We start from the raw sequence: 18,834 nt of genomic DNA on the forward strand, positions 1-18,834 counted from the left end.
GACCCGCGCCCTCGGCAGTCTCGGCCATCCTGTCGGTGAACGATGGGGAATCCCCTCGCAGCAGGAAGGTGCACACAGCACCACAGAACCCAACGCGTGCCTTCATAACGCCACGGCCTTGAAAGGAAAAACGATGCACGACAGGCGACGTTCGTTCCTTATCTGTGCCATTAAGGACGATTGCACGAAACGTCGTATGTTGTATTATTCATTTTAAGGCCAGTCTTATTCACCATTTAGGGTGTTGTTATACATGCTTGTGCACCACTGCCAACGCTGCATCACCACAAAAATATAAAAACACAAAGTTATGCTGTTCACCAACAGCAGGAGCACCCGACTCCCATAGTGCCTTGTGTGCATATCATGTGACCAGCACATTGCGTGCGCAATACGCTCAGCCTTGTCCAGACCACCCGCTCAAGGGCTGCATGTTTGGGTGTATTGCCATTGAAAGAAGTATGGCTGTAACTCAGAGAGCTGAACAATGGGGCCACCCTAACATGCAGCGAGTACTGCACATGCAATGTGGGGGTCACGTGACGTGCACGCAAGACACGATGGGAGTCGGGCCCTCCTGCTGTTTGAAAGCAGCACCCCTGTGCGTGTCGCTATTTCTTATTGGGGGGGGGGGGAGGTGGGGGGGGGAGGTTGGGTGGGGTCAACGTAACCGTGCAGTACGGCAAGTTGGTTTTTGCCAGCGACTAGAGTCGTCTCGTCGCCTCCCCACTTGCTCTTGAGGGCCTCCCGGTTGTGACACGGACGGGGATTCCCAATGTCAATGTGGAAAGCCAGGGAGGTGAGCACAAGCAATGTTCAGAGTATTTACTGCACGTGCCGTCAAAGCTTTGTGCTGCTCCTCCAGCGTTTAAGGCCCGGAACCATTTTCTCTGCTTGTGCTGGACGGAGGCCCTTGCCGTGTAACCGAGGCCCATGTCCCTATGTAGGCCACAGACACACACTTTGGAAGCTGGAAGCGTCCTACAAAGAGAATGATGCCTGCCGGTTCCTGGGAAGATCACGGACAGGATCTGCGAAGTTCGCCCCCCCCCCCTCCCCCCCCACTTTGTCACGGATAAGAGTCGTCAGCGGTGGAACTTCACGAGCGGGTGCGGGGACCCATCTGGTGGCACGCGCCCACGTCTCGCGATTCCAAAGTCGCTTTCCCCACCGCGGCGGAACGTCCACCGCTCCCACCACGCGTGGTCGTCGTGGCCCGGCGGACCTCACGCCGCGCGGAACTCCCCCTGGCGGAGGCCCCTTCCGCCAGCAGGGGCGCAAGTCGGCGGTTGCAGCGGCTGCACCTTTACCCCCGAGGGGGTTAGGATCCCGCGGGACTGGAAGTGCAGAGGGTGTGCGCGCGGCGCGCGAGACAAGAAGCACCATGGACGTCATGCAGCACACGTCACAAGCCACGCACCATTCATGCACACGAAGCACGGGGGGGGGGGGGGGGGGGCTCCGACGTGTGGCGCCTCCTCCCCAGCTACTGGGCAAATAAACCCCTCTATTCCAGCGACCCGATATTAAATTACCTCAGCTACGTTCTGTACAGGTGAATAGGCTGTGACTATGGCAGTATTCGATGCTGTATTTAAGTCCTGGACAAACCAGCACGGAAGGGGCAGTGGTGCGGCCACTGTTCGTGCGTGCGGGCGTATGTTCCATTGCACAGATGTGTGGTGTGTGTCCATGTACACGGTCGTGTTTATCCCCTTCAGGTCAGCGAGTACGTACAACCACGCGTGGACGTGCACTCCGAGTGTATACATCCGTGCACGTCCACACGCGCGCACGCACGCTGCACGCACGCTGCATGCACGCTGCACGCACGCACGCGGGGCTTTGCGAGTTACGAAAGTGCACGCCCAGCTCGTACATCCGTGCGGGCCGCCGGCACGGACACCGCTGGGCGGTGCCCGTGCGTCGCTTGGAGGAGCTTCAGATGTCCTCCACGTAGTTGGCAGGAAAGAGACCGACCGTCCCATCGTCCATGCGGCCCTTGCACCAGCCCTGCTCATCCTCCTCCTCCAGCTTGGTCAGCTCGTCGCCTGCGCAGGTGCACAAAGACAAAGATACCCAGTGTAGCCTTTAACAGACCATAGGGGCAAGTGCTGTTCGTGAGGACCAACACACCACACAAGGGGGTGGGTGGCCAGCTCCATGCCCGACCATATTTTTCTGCCCGTTGATGATGTGTACACACAACACCAGGTACTCGTTTTTTCAAAGCCGAGTCGACCTAGGGGAAGTCCAGGACCGGTTCAGATATTAGCACCGTTATTAGTGGTGAGCGGGAATCGAACTGGGTTCGTGGATTTGTAGCGCGGTGCAGGCGTTAGCCGCTACACGACCACTCGCCACTCCACGACTACCACAGCAGTGGTAGCAGTGGAGGTAGTGGTAGCAGTGGAGGTAGTAGTGGTAACAGTGGTGTTGGTAGTAGTGGTGTTGGTAGTGTTAGTATTGGTGTTGGTAGCAGTGGAGGTAGTGTTAGTATTGGTGTTGGTAGTGTTAGTATTGGTGTTGGTAGCAGTAATGTTGGTAGTGGTGTTGGTAGTAGTAGTGTTGGTAGTGGTGTTGGTAGTAGTAGTGGTGGTAGTAGTGGTAGCAGTGGAGGTAGTGGTAGTAGTGGTGTTGGTGTTGGTAGTGTTAGTAGTGGTGTTGGTAGCAGTAATGTTGGTAGTGGTGTTGGTAGTAGTGGATGTAGTAGTGGTGTTGGTAACAGTAGTGTTGGTAGTGGTGTTGGTAGTAGTAGTGGTGGTAGTAGTGGTAGTAGTGGTGGTGGTAGTAGTAGTGGTGGTAGTAGTGGTAGTAGTGGTGGTGGTAGTAGTAGTGGTGTTGGTAGCAGTGGTGTTGGTAGCAGTAGTGGTGGAAGTAGTGGTGTTGGTAGCAGTAGTGGAGGTAGTAGTGGTGGTGGTGGTGGTGTTGGTAGTAGTGGAGGTAGTAGTGGTGTTGGTAACAGTAGTGGTTGATGTTGGTAGTCGTAGTAGTAGTGGTGTTGGTAGTAGTGGTGTTGGTAGTAGTGGTAGTAGTGGTAGTAGTGGTGTTGGTAGTAGTGGTAGTAGTGGTGGTGGTGTTGGTAGTGGTGGTGGTGGTAGTAGTGGTGTTGGTAGTAGTGGTAGTAGTGGTGGTGGTGGTAGTAGTGGTGTTGGTAGTAGTGGTAGTAGTGGTAGTAGTGGTGTTGGTAGTAGTGGTAGTAGTGGTGGTGGTGGTGGTGTTGGTAGTGGTGGTGGTGGTAGTAGTGGTGTTGGTAGTAGTGGTAGTAGTGGTGTTGGTAGTAGTGGTGGTAGTAGTGGTGGTAGTAGTGGTGGTAGTAGTGGTGTTGGTAGTAGTGGTGGTAGTAGTGGTGGTAGTAGTGGTGGTGGTGGTGGTGGTGGTAGTGGTGGTAGTGGTGGTAGTGGTGGTAGTAGTGGTGTTGGTAGTAGTGGTGGTAGTAGTGGTGGTAGTAGTGGTGGTAGTGGTAGTGGTGGTGGTGGTGGTAGTAGTGGTGGTAGTGGTGGTGGTGGTAGTGGTGGTGTTGGTAGTAGTGGTGGTAGTAGTGGTGGTAGTAGTGGTGGTAGTAGTGGTGGTAGTAGTGGTGGTGGTGGTGGTAGTGGTAGTGGTGGTAGTGGTGGTGTTGGTAGTAGTGGTGGTAGTAGTGGTGGTAGTAGTGGTGGTAGTAGTGGTGGTAGTAGTGGTGGTGGTGGTGGTAGTGGTAGTGGTGGTAGTGGTGGTGTTGGTAGTAGTGGTGGTAGTAGTGGTGGTAGTGGTGGTGGTGGTAGTAGTGGTGTTGGTAGTAGTGGTGGTAGTAGTGGTGGTAGTAGTGGTAGTAGTGGTGTTGGTAGTAGTGGTAGTAGTGGTAGTAGTGGTAGTAGTGGTGTTGGTAGTAGTGGTGGTAGTGGTGGTGTTGGTAGTAGTGGTAGTAGTGGTGTTGGTAGTAGTGGTAGTAGTGGTAGTAGTGGTAGTAGTGGTGTTGGTAGTAGTGGTAGTAGTGGTGGTGGTGGTGGTGTTGATAGTAGTGGTTGGTGGTGGTGGTGTTGGTAGTAGTGGTGGTAGTAGTGGTGTTGGTAGTAGTGGTAGTAGTGGTAGTAGTGGTAGTAGTGGTAGTAGTGGTAGTAGTGGTAGTAGTGGTGGTGGTAGTATTGGTGTTGGTAGTAGTGGTAGCAGTGGAGGTAGTGGTAGCAGTGGTGTTGGTAGTGTTAGTATTGGTAGCAGTAATGTTGGTAGTGGTGTTGGTAGTAGTGGATCTAGTAGTGGTGTTGGTCGTAGTGGAGGTAGTGATGTTGGTAACAGTAGTCGTGATGATGGTAGTAGTGGTGGTAGTGGTGTTGGTAGTAGTAGTGTTGGTAGTGGTGTTGGTAGTAGTGGAGGTAGTAGTAGTGGTGGTAGTGGTGGTGGTGTTGGTAGTAGTGGTGGTAGTGGTGTTGGTAGTAGTGGAGGTAGTAGTAGTGTTGGTAGTGGTGTTGGTAGTAGTGGAGGTAGTAGTGTTGGTAGTAGTGGTGTTGGTAGTAGTGGTGTTGGTAGTAGTGGAGGTAGTGGTAGTAGTAGTAGTAGTGGTGGTAGTGGTGTTGGTAGTAGTGGAGGTAGTAGTAGTGGTGGTAGTGGTGGTGGTGTTGGTAGTAGTGGTGGTGGTGGTGGTAGTGGTAGTAGTGGTGTTGGTAGTAGTAGTAGTAGTGGTGTTGGTAGTAGTGGTGTTGGTAGTAGTGGTAGTAGTGGTAGTAGTGGTAGTAGTGGTGTTGGTAGTAGTGGTAGTAGTGGTGGTAGTGGTAGTAGTGGTGTTGGTAGTAGGGGTAGTAGTGGTGGTGGTGGTGGTGGTGTTGGTAGTAGTGGTGGTGGTGGTAGTAGTGGTAGTAGTGGTGTTGGTAGTAGTGGTAGTAGTAGTAGTGGTGTTGGTAGTAGTGGTAGTAGTGGTGGTAGTGGTGGTAGTGGTGGTAGTGGTAGTAGTGGTGTTGGTAGTAGTGGTAGTAGTGGTGGTAGTGGTGTTGGTAGTAGTAGTGGTGTTGGTAGTAGTGGTGGTGGTGGTGCTGGTGATGCCGGCGTGCCGCACCGGCTTTGAAGCTGAGCTCGTCCTGCTCCTGGCCCTGGTAGTCGTAGAGGGCGCGGATTCGGCCTCCGCCATTCCCGGAGCCGGCCGCGGACCCCCCGTCCGCCTCGTCGAAGGGGTTCCTGTCCCCGTTGCTGCGTCCCCCAGAAGGACCACCCCTTGCGAGCGGCGTGTCGTCATCGGACCAGTCCGCCGGGCCGGACGCCTCGCTCGTGCTCGCGCTGAGACCCGCGGCACGTGAGACAAAGACAAAGGTCTCGCTTATAGCCTTGACAGACTGCTGGGGCAAGTGCTGCTAGCTTGTAGCACCTATGAAGGTCGGCACAGTACACGAGAGGATAGGTGGCCAGGATCATGCCCGGTCGCCTTTGTCTCCCCAGTGACAATGTACACACCGAACCAGGTACTCCTTTAAGGCCGAGTCGACCTAGGGGAGACCCAAAAGCGGTTCAGATAATCGTCACCGGTGTTCGCCGTGAGCAGGAATCGAACTTGGGTCGCCCGGTTTGTAGTACAACAACACCCGCCGTTCGCCTCTAAGTAGCGGTGACGTCACCACGGCACCTGTGCCAGGCTAGGTGCACTTTGAGGCCACGTGAAATGTCAAAGACTTGCTGACAAAGCACGCAACATACTCAGGGGTGCCATGGCTTGACTGACGGAGATGACTCACAGATGCACCAGCTGTTCCCCCTACTGTCTCACCTTGCTGCATTTTAGCCGCCCGGCGCATCGTAGCTCACATATACACACGCGCGCATACGCACGTGATTTAGTTGTGCAATACGCAGTGAGTGATGGCACAGGAAACCGAGATTCACTTGTGGGATCTTGGACAAGGTTTGCATTTTTAAAAAATTCAAGGCGTGTGGCTGTAGTTGCGTGTGTTTCCGCAGCATGTAATATAACTGTGGTGCGTGTGTCTTTCCCTGCTCAGTGCGAGTAGTGGGTGTACATCTATGATTAGTGTGGTTGGTATGTGTGCAATTGCTCTTTGCTGTGCCGAGTGTGCTTGTTGGTTGTTTCCAGTGTCTCTCTCTACACCGGGCGTCTCTGCTCTGGGTGTCTCTGCGCTGCTCTCACCGTGCCGAGCCTCCGTGGACGCTGGGCGACTCCGTGGGGCCCTGCGCCACCCCCCCCTCGGCCGTCTTGCGTGGCCCCCCCCCCTTCTCCTTGCGGCTCGTGGTCTGTGGAGCGTCCGGCGAGTACTCCTGCCGCCCACAAACACGCATCCCCGTGTTTGTGATCCCGTCGCTCTCTTTTTCTCGGTTTTTATTTTTTTACGAACAACGGGCACCGCCACGGCAACGGTTCGCACACCGGATTCACCGTCCAGATATGGCATGTTCGGCTATATCTTCTGGAGCGTAGGGAAAAACGTCGGACGTCGTGCCGGATGGTGCGGCGGCGCAGCCCGAAGGCGCGCGCCGGAGCTCTTTCCCCAGATTATGATCCGAGTGGGGTAACTATCAATGGACGACCATGGATTTGCTTCACCGCTCAAATCAGCCACACGGTGGCGGAACCACAGGTGGATTACATCGTCCGCGCGATTGCCGAACGCAAGCGGGCGTGGGCACGGTGCGTCACTACGGCTCGGAGGGATGCCGGCCAGCGGCCAAAATCAATGAGGGAACACGCCCCGGGGTTGTGGCCTACGAGGAGACGGAGCGATACAACGAGTTGGCGCGACGGGGATCGTAAAGGGTTGGTGGCTGCTTGGGAAGGCCCTCATCCGGCAGCGGATCGAGCGTGGCCGCTGACGATTGTGGCGGCGGAGTGGACTCGTCTCACCTCGAACGCGGGCCAGTTCGTGGCCATGCCGGTGCCGTGATTTGCCGCGAACCACTTGAGGTCGTCCTGCTCGTCCGCCGTCAGAATCGACTGCCGGAAATCCCGGTAGACGTTAGCGTAGCTGGGAAACACGAGGCACAAACAACACCACTGCACACAACTACACTACAACACACCACTGCACACAACTACACGCAACACAAACAACACCACTACATAGAACACAAACAACACCACTACACTACAAACAACGCCACTCGACACAACACCACTGCACCCCGATGAGCAGCATGAGGTAGAAACTGTGCGGGCTCCTGGCCTCGCGCCCCAACCTCGCAACCCCATGAAGGGATCCAACAGTCGCTCGGTGGTTGTGTCCACAGCTCGATAGCCTCACAGTCCAGCTTTACGCTGGACTGTGAGGCTGGCTCTAGGTTGGACTGTGAGGCTAGCTCTAGGCTGGACTGTGAGGCTGGCTGTAGGCTGTGCTGCCCGGCTGTAGGCTGCTCTGCCCGGCTGTAGGCTGCGCTGCCCATTTGCGACCAGGCTGCAGGCTGTGCCATGTCGGTGGGCTCCTGGAGGCCCAGGTGTACGATGCCGCGTGCGGCCCCATAACTCCACCGTCCACTCTGTTTTCACCTCCATCCCAATTACTGTCGGCTAAGTCCACTCACGACTCTGCCAATGAAACACACGGCGCGTGCGGCACACTGCGTGCGCAGCAGGACGGCGACGCTGCAATAGTAACGTTTAAAATGATTGCATCGCTCCATTTCTGTGGCGACCAAAAAACCCGGCCCGTCGTGAGGCCAGAGAGAGCAGACTGCCCGGGGGCCGGCTGAGCCGTGGCCGAGCTCCCACCTGCAGTTAGTGGAGAGGTCGAGGTGGCGCTGGATGTCCATGAGCACCTCCTTGTGGAAGGAGAGGCGCTTGAGCTCCAGCTGCTGACACGTCTCGAACACGGCCTCCATGTTCTCCGTGTACTGTGGCGTGTGCCGGCCCATTTCCTCCAGCCCCTTCTCATAGCGCTCCTTCGCCTGTGAGTGGAGAGCCCTCATCATCATCATCGTCGCATCCTCATTTGACTACCGCAACTCCCTGCAGACGAGTGGCAATGTTGTTGTGTGTTGTTATTGTCGGCCGGTAACTCCCCACTGCTGGGGAAAGACGTTCTCCTCCTAGCCCGGTCGTGACCTCCCAACTCCGGTGTCATGTCGTCTCTCTGCTGCCGTCCCTTCCGCCATCTCCCTTTGCCTCTCTTCTCGGCACTCAATCTTCACTCCGTAGCGAGTTTTGCTTCTCATCTCTCATCAACTGTTCCCATGATGAGTCCTGTTGCCCAATCCCACTCGATGTCCTCTGCTTTAACAGCAGCAGCAGCATCGGTGACCCCTGCCTATTTACAGACTCGTCATTCCTTCAGCCGTCCCTTCCCCTCGGCTCCCAACTTCAGGTCATTCACAATGTTACTGCCAAACTCCTCCGCATTACTCTCATCCCTCCACCGGCTCCCAATCCACTCCCGTATCAACTACAAAATCGCACTCACCATCTTCAAGATCTTCCATAGACTCGCCAATGCCAAACTCTCCCCACTCATCTCACTATACTGCCCTCCACTCCGGCAACCGAGGCTTCGTGTCGGAGTCCCCAGTCAACCCTCGCTCAGTGGGAGCTCTGTCATTCCCCTTTGCTGTCCCGTGCTGTAAACTCTGCCCATGTTCAAGTCCAGGATCAAGACCGTTCTGTTCTCCCCTGCCTCACATAGAGACCCATAGAGGGACTCGCATTGAGGCCTCGAACGCGGGCTAGTAAAGACCGTGTCCCCAGGGTGCCTGCATCGCGCTGCGCGAGCACAGCGTCCGGAGACGCAGGCGCGTGAGGTGCCGCTCCAGGCTGCGATTGCATCTGAAGTCACGGCTACGTTCCCCGCTGCATATTTTCCAGTGTGCAACATCACACGTCCCGTGCTTTAATCTTACTGACATTTGTGCATCCTTATAAAGGACAGTTTATCATATTAAAGGACAGTTTATCATATTAAAGGACAAGTAAAAAGTACTGTCCTTCAGGACATCTGGTAACCTTGAGCACGCTCCTATTTTATACACCCACACCACACACACAGCACCCCACATACCAACACAACCACCATTGGCCACGAAGTGACAGTGACATCACCACGGCGCCCGTGCCAGGCCAGGTGCACTTTGAGGCCACGTGAAATGTGGAAGGCTCGCTGCTGGCAAGAGGTCACGGGAAAGACCGAAGTGCCACGGATTGAATGACTGAGATGACTGGCAGATGCACCACCTATGCCCCCTACTGTGCCAAATTGCTGTGTTTTAGACTCCCGGCGCTCTGCTCGTTGTTGTGAGCATCGCTCATCCGCCCTCCGCTGTTGCTGGAGGGCGACTGCATTCAACTACCCAGTAGCAACCTTCGCGAGCCTCTTCCAAGGAGGCCAATCTTGACACCGTTGGTACAGCCCACCGCAGAGTTAATCGCGAGATAACAAGATAACGAGTCTCTGGACACGGAGAACTGCACGGGCGATGGACGGACGGGCAAACGTCTAAGCTGCTCGGTAGTCATGGGGATAAGAGACGTCGTCTTGAAATCGAGAATTCTACTTTCAAAAGACAACGTGAGACAAGTGTCAGGAGACCAAGTCACGCGGCATTAGCAGACACACGGATGTTTGCTCAACCTGGTGTGGCTCCTTCACACACGCACAAGTTCACACGATAGACTTTCTCCGCTAAATGCCTCGCGTATGGTACTCGGTTTGAACGCTCTGCACATTCAGAATGATTTCACAGCAACAATGCCCAATGGGTCCTCTACAGAGCACATGGGTGGTGACCATCATCCCCCCATTAATTAATTCATTCTGCACCTCGACCTCACGACCTCATGGCTCGGCACCAACTATCATCCCAATCATTATTGCTGTAATTGAGCAAATGTTAGTGAGAGGCAATATACGCAAAACTGTTTCGTGCTTCCACATCGGCCCCGGAGCTTTCCAGACCGATATCATCGAGCAGCATCATTTAATCAAACAAAACCCTGGACTGGTTTCCACTTCATGGATCTCACCAGCAGGCGAGGCTTGGTAAACAACACGCTGCCGTTTTGACAGATGCCGGTCGGTTTGATGCAAGATTAGGCGCCAATCGTGTCCTTTCTCCCCGCCGTTACCCACGCTGTGCCCCACACCTTCTGAGTGTCTTGTCGACACTTCTCAACTTTGTCCGAGAGCTTCTTCGCCTGGTCGGGCGGCGCGCCGGGGTCGCTCTTGGTGGAGGTCTCGCGGCTCACGGCCAGACGCTCTTCCTTGCACGCCAGATGGTAGGCCTTCTTGAGCACCTCCAGCTGCGCCATGCACCGGATCGGGTACGCACGCACAGAGTGTGTACACACGGAGCACACACACACACACACGGGGTACACACACACACACGGGGTACACACACAATACTAGTACGTGCGTTCTGTATTGCCCCTCGTCAGTGGTGCGAGTTCACTGCGGCCACAAGAAGGGAGGCCGCAGGACTTCGCCCACAATTATTTAATATCAAAGCCATGATTTATTTTAATATCAAAGCCATGATTTATTTCCGAACCTCCTTGAGCTTCTTGGCCCAGGGCTTCTGCGCCTTCCGGAAGCCGTCCTCCGCCTCCTTGGTCTCCTTGAAGCCACCGATGAGCTGCTTGTGGAAAGTGTCCTTCTGCCAGTTCTTGATTTTCTCCAGGTCCTCGTTGTTGATCTGGTTTCTCATCTCGTGGTGGAGGTCACTCACCCTGTCGGCCTCCGTCATCAGGGCCTGCCACGCGCGCTCCATGGAGCCATACTGCGGGCCTACACAACGACCACAACAGCGGCGGCCGCCACCACCAGCGCCATTCGCCACCGATACCACTTTCTCCTGCACACCCGAGCCGTGCCAACACGGCATGGGTGGTGTTTTTCCACCGGCTTTTCACCGAGACGAGCCGGACACATACAGGCGTCTCTACTCGTTCAGTGCGTGCGACGTCAGTACACTGCGAGGACGCGGTGTTGCCTATAGGCATCTACTCTAACCGGGCGACCCGAGTTCGATTCCCACTCACGGTCAATACCAGTAACGAATATCTGAACCGGTTCTTGGCTTCCGCTACGTCGACTCAGCCTCAAATGAGTACCTGGTGCGGTGTGTAGTAAACATTCCCTCTGGGGAAACAAAGGTGGTCGAGCGTGGTGCTGGCCGCCCACCTCCTCGTGTACCGTGCCGACCTTCATAGGTGCTCGCTAACAGCATTTGGCCCGACAGTCTGTTAAGGCTATACGGGGGATTTTTGTCTTTGCTGGTGTAGGGAGACCTGTCGTGCCTTGGTGTGAGAGAGATGCGTGTGACGATGATGACGATGGTTCATTCACGCCATGGCGGCGTCTCAAGAGCGCTTTACACGCGGCACGCAACTCGAGAGCATCTGAACGCTGCTGCAAGTAGGAGGCGATGATTGCTTGTGTGTATGATCCTCATTGAGTAGCACACGATGCCATAAGGGGATATTTAACGTCTCCTGGGAAGCAGGCGGCACGGCACGTAGCAATGTTACGGTTATCAAACACCAGTGATTACCAGGGCTGCCGCCAGGTTCGAACCGGCATGGGACTTTGTGGTGCATCTCACCGCGCTCGATCAGCGTTTTCCACTTCTTGGTCCAGTCGGTGAGCTGCTGGGAGTAGACCTTCTCAATCTTGGCCCGCTCCTGGATGCAGGCCATGAGGTCGTTGCAGAGCCGGTATCCGTCGTCGATGCGTCTCACCGTCCGCTTGTAGTTCCCCACCTGTCAGGGTGGGGGGGGGGGGCGCGATGGAGGAGACCGGTGATGGAACGGCAGCCACAGGAGTCAGAATCTTGATTTGGAGGAATCCGATGAGCTAGGAATCTCTTTTTTGCAGATGTCCAGCGATCGTTCCCAAGAGCACAGCTGCCGTGGAGACGGAGCAACGAGATCGGTCCACGTGCAGGAGGAGTGGAGTGGATGGGAGTGGCACTGGACCACGAGAGAGGTGGCCATGTCGTGGGCAGGCCTTAATCCATTACGTGATGTGTACACGCGTGTGTACACGCCTGTGTGATGTGTACACGCGTGTGTACACGCCTGTGTGATGTGTACACGCGTGTGTACACGCCTGTGTGATGTGTACACGCGTGTGTACACGCCTGTGTGATGTGTACACGCGTGTGTACACGTCTGTGTGATGTGTACACGAGTGTGTGTGTACCCTGCACCTCCCAGAAGCTCTCGCTGGATGTCTCCACGCCCGCGCAGTCATCGTAAGTCACAGACATCGTGCACTGGGTCACAGCTCACACCTCGTGCCGCACTGCACACCACACAAAGACACAGATTGACCGTAGAGCCTTTAACAGACTGTTGGGGAAAGTGCTGCTAGCAAACACCCATGTATGTATATGCATGTTGAACTTCTATTGAACGTAGCCAACCATGCTAATCGGAGGTGCGAATACCTATGAAGGCCGGCACGGCCCATAAGGGTGGTCAGCACCACGCATGGCCACCTTTGGCTCCCTCATGCCAATATTTACACATCGCACCAGGTACTAATTTGAGGCCCAAGACTGGTTAATATAATCATCACTAGTGTTGGCCTTGCGCGGGAATCGAATTTCCGACGCTGGGTTCGTGGTACAGCGCCCTAACCACTACACTACCGCTCCCCACCTGCACCAACAGCAGCCACCATTTTCCACCAAGTGATGGTGACGTCACCACAGCGCTTGTGCCAGGCTCGTTGGACTTAGAGACCAAGTGAAGGCTCGCTCCTGGCAGGAGGTCATGGGATAGACCGAGGTGCCAATGGGTTGAAGGACTGAGATGACTGACAGATGCACCACCTGTGCCGCCTACTGTCCCAACTCGATGTGTTATATCTGCCCAGCACTCTGCTCGTCGTTGTAAGCGCCGCTCCTCTGCCCTTCGCTGTTGTTGGAGGGTGACTACCTCCAACTGTCCAGTAGAATCCTTACCAGCCGTGCCGATCTTGGCATGGCTGGTACCAGACATCGGCAAGTCTACTCAGCTTCACATCCTGTACCCTTCCACCGATCTGTTCTAACCTATTCCACACCAGTTTAGCCCTATTTATCCAGCCAAACAGAAGCTGCTTCGGCATGCGGTGGCTGCGCATGCAGGCTAAATGACACAGCCAACGCAGCATTGCATGCTGGATGAGCTCACCAATAGGAAGTGTCCAGATCTTTCAAAGTATTCACACAATCCAGCCTGGTTAAATCCAAGATGGATCGCAGACAAGCTAGCCTGAATGTTTCAAACTGGCACAGATTTTCCATTAGAGGGGTCCACGTTTCACAAGCCTACGGCTTAATGTGCAGTGACAGGCCAGGTAGTGTTTTTCAGCTGATGATAAGATGCCACTCGACTGATTCGGAGTGAGACCTTTGCTGAAAAACTGCACCTGCTTATAAGCACATTGCTCAAGTATAACAACATCTCCACTCTCTCCACGACTACTCCATCACTCATGGGAAGTTGAGGGGGTGGAGTATTTCCTGACATAAAATACCTAGGCAGGTGATTAGTAGTAGGTTTTTACCCTTTTAAACTGGTATAAAACTGACACCTTTATTCAAGGCATCATGTTTGCAATAACCACAACACAAGTAGTCAAAAAAGCAAACAAAAAGAAGCAACTCTGATAATGATAATAATATGCACTGTCCTTGAAGTTGATTGGTCCACACCCGAGACGGCTTCCTTTAGAGCCTAGTCCCCATTGGTGTTGGACCAGATGACACCAGAAGGCGTACAACTCAAACACAGTGCAATATCAGAGTAATGAGAGCTCGGGGTAAGCATTTACACTATGAGATCTCTTTTACCAGTGACAAAATATAGTAGTAGGTTTTTACCCTTTTAAACTGGTACAAAACTGATTAGTGTTGGTGGGGCTGATGGTATGTTCCAGGTTCAGCAGCAGTTGGTTCAATTAATTTTCAGAGTGAGCAGCAATTACCAGATCATCAGCATACACAATATGGTTGATCAATAGGGAGCCATGCCTTTACCGCGCACATGCATCGATCTGCCTCCCATTATGTCTGCACCAGATGGAAATTCCTCCGGTACAGCTATGGAAAGCTTTTTGAACTACAGTCTCAAAAATATATTAAATAATGCAGGAGCCAGAGGACATCCCTGTCACGCCCCAAGCTGAACAGGGAATGGTGCCGACTCCAGGCCACGCGCTTTACCCAGGCCTGGCCACCATTGTGAAGGCCCTTAATGATTGTGAGCAGGTCAGGGACCCTGAAAGCATGAAACATGACCCAAAGCCCTAGCCTATGGATGATATCATAGGCCTTGACCAGATGAATAAAGCAAAGATGTAGGTCCTTTTGAATTTCTCTACACCTCTGATGTAGCAGACAGACACACCATCACACAATATGCCCACACATCAAACAATATGCACACATATCACACAGACGTGCACACATGGCATGCTTACACAAGTCAAGCTTTGGCATCTTTCTCATCATTCACAAAAATTAGAAGCACCCAGTGACAAATGTGTGAGACACACACCACCACACAAACACACATCTCTCTTATCACCATACAAACACACATCCCTCACATCACTGTATCCATGGCTTCAGTTCTCACTCGCTATTTTCCGTAATGCTGCTGCTGCGAGGCTGGCTGGAGCATGATCACGAGGACATTCTCAGGATGTAACGAGGCGACATTATTCATGGCACCGCGTTTCAGGCTGGAATTACACAGCGACTGTACAAAACATCACCGCACACATCACCATCATCACCCACATCACCATCATCACATCGCACACCCATCACGTCACCATCACGTCACACATCACATCACCAATCGCCGTCACGATCGCTGCACCCCCTGCACGCGCCCTGCCGCACTGGCCGCGCTGCTGCTGCTGCTGCACTGAATGTTAACGAGGAGCAGCAGCAGCAGCAGCGTTCACCCACATCCCATGCCGACATCGCACACAACACTCACATTACCCACACAATACACACGCAGTAGAACATACATCGCACGCGTGTGTGTGTCCCATTGTTACCCTGTGTGTGTGTCACAGTGTTACCCTGTGTGTGTGGGTGAGTCACAGTGTTACCCTGTGTGTGAGTCACAGTGTTGCCCTGTGTGTGTGAGAGTCACAGTGTTACCCTGTGTGTGTGTCAGTGTTACCCTGTGTGTGTGTGTGAGTCACAGTGTTACCCTGTGTGTGTGTGAGTCACAGTGTTACCCTGTGTGTGTGTGAGTCACAGTGTTACCCTGTGTGTGTGTGAGTCACAGTGTTACCCTGTGTGTGTGTGAGTCACAGTGTTACTCTGTGTGTGTGTGAGTCACAGTGTTACCCTGTGTGTGTGTGAGTCACAGTGTTACCCTGTGTGTGTGTCAGTGTTACCCTGTGTGTGTGTGTGAGTCACAGTGTTACTCTGTGTGTGTGTGAGTCACAGTGTTACCCTGTGTGTGTGTGAGTCACAGTGTTACCCTGTGTGTGTGTGTGAGTCACAGTGTTACCCTGTGTGTGTGTGAGTCACAGTGTTACCCTGTGTGTGTGTGAGTCACAGTGTTACTCTGTGTGTGTGTGAGTCACAGTGTTACCCTGTGTGTGGGTGAGTCACAGTGTTACCCTGTGTGTGTGTGTCACAGTGTTACCCTGTGTGTGTGTGAGTCACAGTGTTACCCTGTGTGTGTGTGAGTCACAGTGTTACCCTGTGTGTGTGTGAGTCACAGTGTTACTCTGTGTGTGTGTGAGTCACAGTGTTACCCTGTGTGTGTGTGAGTCACAGTGTTACCCTGTGTGTGTGTGAGTCACAGTGTTACCCTGTGTGTGTGTGAGTCACAGTGTTACCCTGTGTGTGTGTGAGTCACAGTGTTACCCTGTGTGTGTGTGAGTCACAGTGTTACCCTGTGTGTGTGTGAGTCACAGTGTTACCCTGTGTGTGTGTGAGTCACAGTGTTACCCTGTGTGTGTGTTATTCACGGATGACGTGGATCACGTGACCGCATCACCGCACAGCGCGCCGCACGAGTGATCACATCGCCGCGTGGCTTCCCACTCCTCCTCCTCCTCGCCAGAGCCTCTTCCTCACACCGCCCCAGCGCGAGGGGCCACGCGGGGCCACCTCTGCACAGCCCCCCCCCCCGCCCTGGCCCAGGCGTCTCGGTCCACCACGACGCACGCGCGCGCTGCGTGTTGGACTCTCTCGTGGGGGGTTGAGACTGGGGTGGTTATGGGGTGGTTACAAATGGTTGTTTGCGTTACTGGTGACCGCATTAAAGGAACGGAAAGAAACGGTGAAGGGACTGCGTTCGTGGCAGGTGCCACGGTGGTGCAATCGGTGAGCGGCACACCGCCGCGCTCGCCGTGCGGGCCGAGGTCGCGCTTCGACTCCATCTCCCGGCGCGGCAGCCGCAACGACGGGACGGGTTCCTGAACCCCCTCCCCGCTGCCTGCGGCCACCCAGCAGCGTGAACGGGTGCGCCGCAGTCAGTCGATGGGCAGATCGCGTGCGGTGGGGTAAAGTGTGGGTATTCCCACCACTTACCAGCACGGTTGGTCAACGTGGAGGAGGAGTAGGCCAAGGGGCGGCGTGACGCGGCGCCTCTCCCTTCAACGGAGACCGACGGAGCAAACGCGCCGCGCGGATGGTGACTCGGCCCTCTCGCCGTGGCGTTTGTGCGTTCCCGCGTGCCTATTGGTGCATTCATCACTAAACATTCCGCTTGAATCGGTTACCGGTTCCTCACTCCCGTAACCGGTAACCGAATGCGAAAATCGTTTGCCGTGTGTGGTGAGGAAGTCAGGGAGGGGGACGAGGCGGCGAGGGGGGGTTCAAAGGAAAGGAGGAGTCAGAGGTCAGGGAGAAGGTCAAAGGAAGAGGGTCAGAGGGAGGGATGAGAGCCGTGCAGGGAGAGGGGAGGAGGCGAGTGAGAGGGGAGCTGGAAGGGAGGGGGGGCCGGGAGGGGGGGGGGCCGGGAGGGGGGGCCGGGAGGGGGGGCCGGGAGGGGGGGGGGCCGGGAGGGGGGGGGCCGGGAGGGGGGGGGCCGGGAGGGGGGGGGCCGGGAGGTGGGGGGACCGGGAGGGGGGGGGGACCGGGAGGGGGGGGGGTCGGGAGGGGACCGGGAAGGGGGGGGGGCCGGGAGGGGGGGGGGATCGGGAGGGGGGGACCGGGAAGGGGGGGGGGACCGGGAAGGGGGGGGGGGCCGGGAGGGGGGGGAGGGGACCGGGAAGGGGGGGGACCGGGTGGTGGGACCGGGAGGGGGGGGGACCGGGAGGGGGGGGGACCGGGAGGGGGGGGGGACCGGGAGGGGGGACCGGGAGGGGAGTGCTGCAGGGAGCAGTGCAGGGCCCCATCCCACGTGCGGGGGGCTCCCTTGTGTGGTGGACTATGGGCGAGTTTCTCTCACCATTGGCCTCTGCGTCTCCTGAACCCACCGAGTTACAGCTCCACCGCAAATCCGAGACCGACTTCAAACACTCGGACCTTCATCAGCAGAACCCTATATATGTGCTATGAAAAAGGGCTATGGCCCGAACCGTTGCCTTATTACTGTATATACGCTTCCTTTTCAGGCCACAGTGTAATTGACGAACGTGTTGAGTGTTTTGTTGTTGCGTGTGCTCATCAGCAGGACGTGGCCTGTTAAATAAATGCTGCCAAGTTGTCCGGCCTCGCTCAGCGGTGTCCAGCAACACGGCTGCCAGGGTATCGTGGTTGGGTCTGCAACCCTCGCCTTGGCTGCTATTATTTACAGACAGCAGCACCCTGCAGTCTGAGACGGCTGTGCACGCACAGATAGACCTGCACACAGCGACAGAGCGCACGCTGCACCCCGTCAAACTACATTCTACTGCTTCGATGATGTACACCGCATTCAGCACAGCGCACTGCAGTGAGACAGCGCCCTGCACTCAGAGAGCTCTGAGAGCCTTGTGAAGACATCTCTGCAGAGCTCTGTGAAGAAGAGAGCTCTGTGAAGAAGAGAGCTTTGCTGCACTCGGTCCGACCGCGTGCATGTTGGGGTGGATGCGCGCTCTGCGCTGTTTACGCAACAGCAGCAAGAGCAGCAGCAGCAGCAGCTGATGGTTACGATTATCATCATCTTGGGTGACATTTGCAGCGGGGGCTCATACACGGCATGGCAGTCGACACTGCAGTCTGCACCCACTCATGGTGCCGCACCAACACACGTCACCAGGTGCTGCCAGCTGCACTCACGCACACGCGAAGCTGCACAATGCGCGCGGGGAGCGAAGTGCGCCGCTATCCGCGCTCCGTCTCCGCTGTGGAGGTCCCCGCGGATTGTTTGTGCTTGGATCGACGCGCGGACGTAACGGCACCGCGCGCGGCGAGATGGCGGAGCAGCACGAAGGGAGAGACGAAGAGAGAGACGGAGCGAGAGACACGGAGGGAGAGAGATGGAGGGAGAGAGAGACAGGGAGAGAGATGAAGGGAGAGAGACGGAGGGAGCGAGATGGAGGGAGAGGAGACACACGCGCGCCACACGCAGGGGATGTCAGTTGCACAGGCACGGAGAGAGCCGCACGGCTCACATGCCGGGATGAAAACAAATCGAGGACAGCGCCGCGGTGCGCCCGCCCCGCTCGCTCCATCTCCCTCCCGCGTAGCCCGCGCCTGGGAGAGGGGTTAACGGGGCTCGCTGGCAGCGGCTCCCCGCATCTCCTCCACTCACCCGGGTGCGAGGGGGCTCCGCTCCTCTCCGCCTCGGCCAGAGGGGCGCGCGGGGAGAGATGGAGAGAGAGAGAGGTGACGGGGGGAGCGCGCCAGATGGAGGAGCTCGGGGAGGGATACGAGTGAAGGACGCGGCGCGGGGGTGGAGGCGTGTCCTGGCGAAGCTCAGCACCATCCACTTCCTGGGTCACCCTCCATCTGCCCAGCCCTGGGATTAGTAGGGAGACTCTC

The 18,834-nt window shown here is 55.7% G+C and overlaps 1 protein-coding gene across 5 annotated transcripts; it reads right to left on the minus strand.

The window, feature by feature from the left end:
* Window positions 1–636: 636 nt before the first annotated feature.
* Window positions 637–18,834, minus strand: PACSIN1 (protein kinase C and casein kinase substrate in neurons 1). 5 transcript variants are annotated; one of them, XM_078859352.1, is made up of 11 exons: window positions 18,605–18,834; window positions 16,456–16,620; window positions 12,109–12,203; window positions 11,503–11,659; window positions 10,450–10,685; window positions 10,043–10,198; window positions 7,682–7,857; window positions 6,821–6,941; window positions 6,110–6,237; window positions 5,030–5,247; window positions 637–2,051 (listed from the first exon to the last, which is right to left on the minus strand). In XM_078859352.1, the coding sequence occupies exons 3-11, from the start codon at window positions 12,166–12,168 to the stop codon at window positions 1,942–1,944; spliced, it is 1,362 nt and encodes a 453-aa protein (XP_078715478.1). In that variant the 5' UTR covers window positions 12,169–12,203; window positions 16,456–16,620; window positions 18,605–18,834; the 3' UTR covers window positions 637–1,941. The 5 variants fall into 5 exon arrangements, with proteins under 5 accessions (XP_078715478.1, XP_078715476.1, XP_078715477.1 ...); XM_078859350.1 differs by lacking the exon at window positions 16,456–16,620; XM_078859351.1 differs by lacking the exon at window positions 18,605–18,834 and having other exon boundaries at window positions 16,456–16,783.

This window comes from Lampetra fluviatilis, chromosome 8 (assembly GCF_964198595.1).
Source record: "Lampetra fluviatilis chromosome 8, kcLamFluv1.1, whole genome shotgun sequence".
Taxonomy (NCBI): domain Eukaryota; kingdom Metazoa; phylum Chordata; class Hyperoartia; order Petromyzontiformes; family Petromyzontidae; genus Lampetra; species Lampetra fluviatilis.

Excerpts from the sequence above, each read along its gene's own strand:
- PACSIN1 (XM_078859350.1), bottom strand. The coding sequence starts at position 12,168 with ATGTCTGTGACTTACGATGACTGCGCGGGCGTGGAGACATCCAGCGAG. Across the intron at positions 10,199-10,449 it reads GGGCCAAGAAGCTCAAGGAG|CTGGAGGTGCTCAAGAAGGC; the intron begins GTTCGGAAATAA and ends TGCATGGCGCAG. Across the intron at positions 6,238-6,820 it reads CGAACTGGCCCGCGTTCGAG|GAGTACTCGCCGGACGCTCC; the intron begins GTGAGACGAGTC and ends TGTGGGCGGCAG.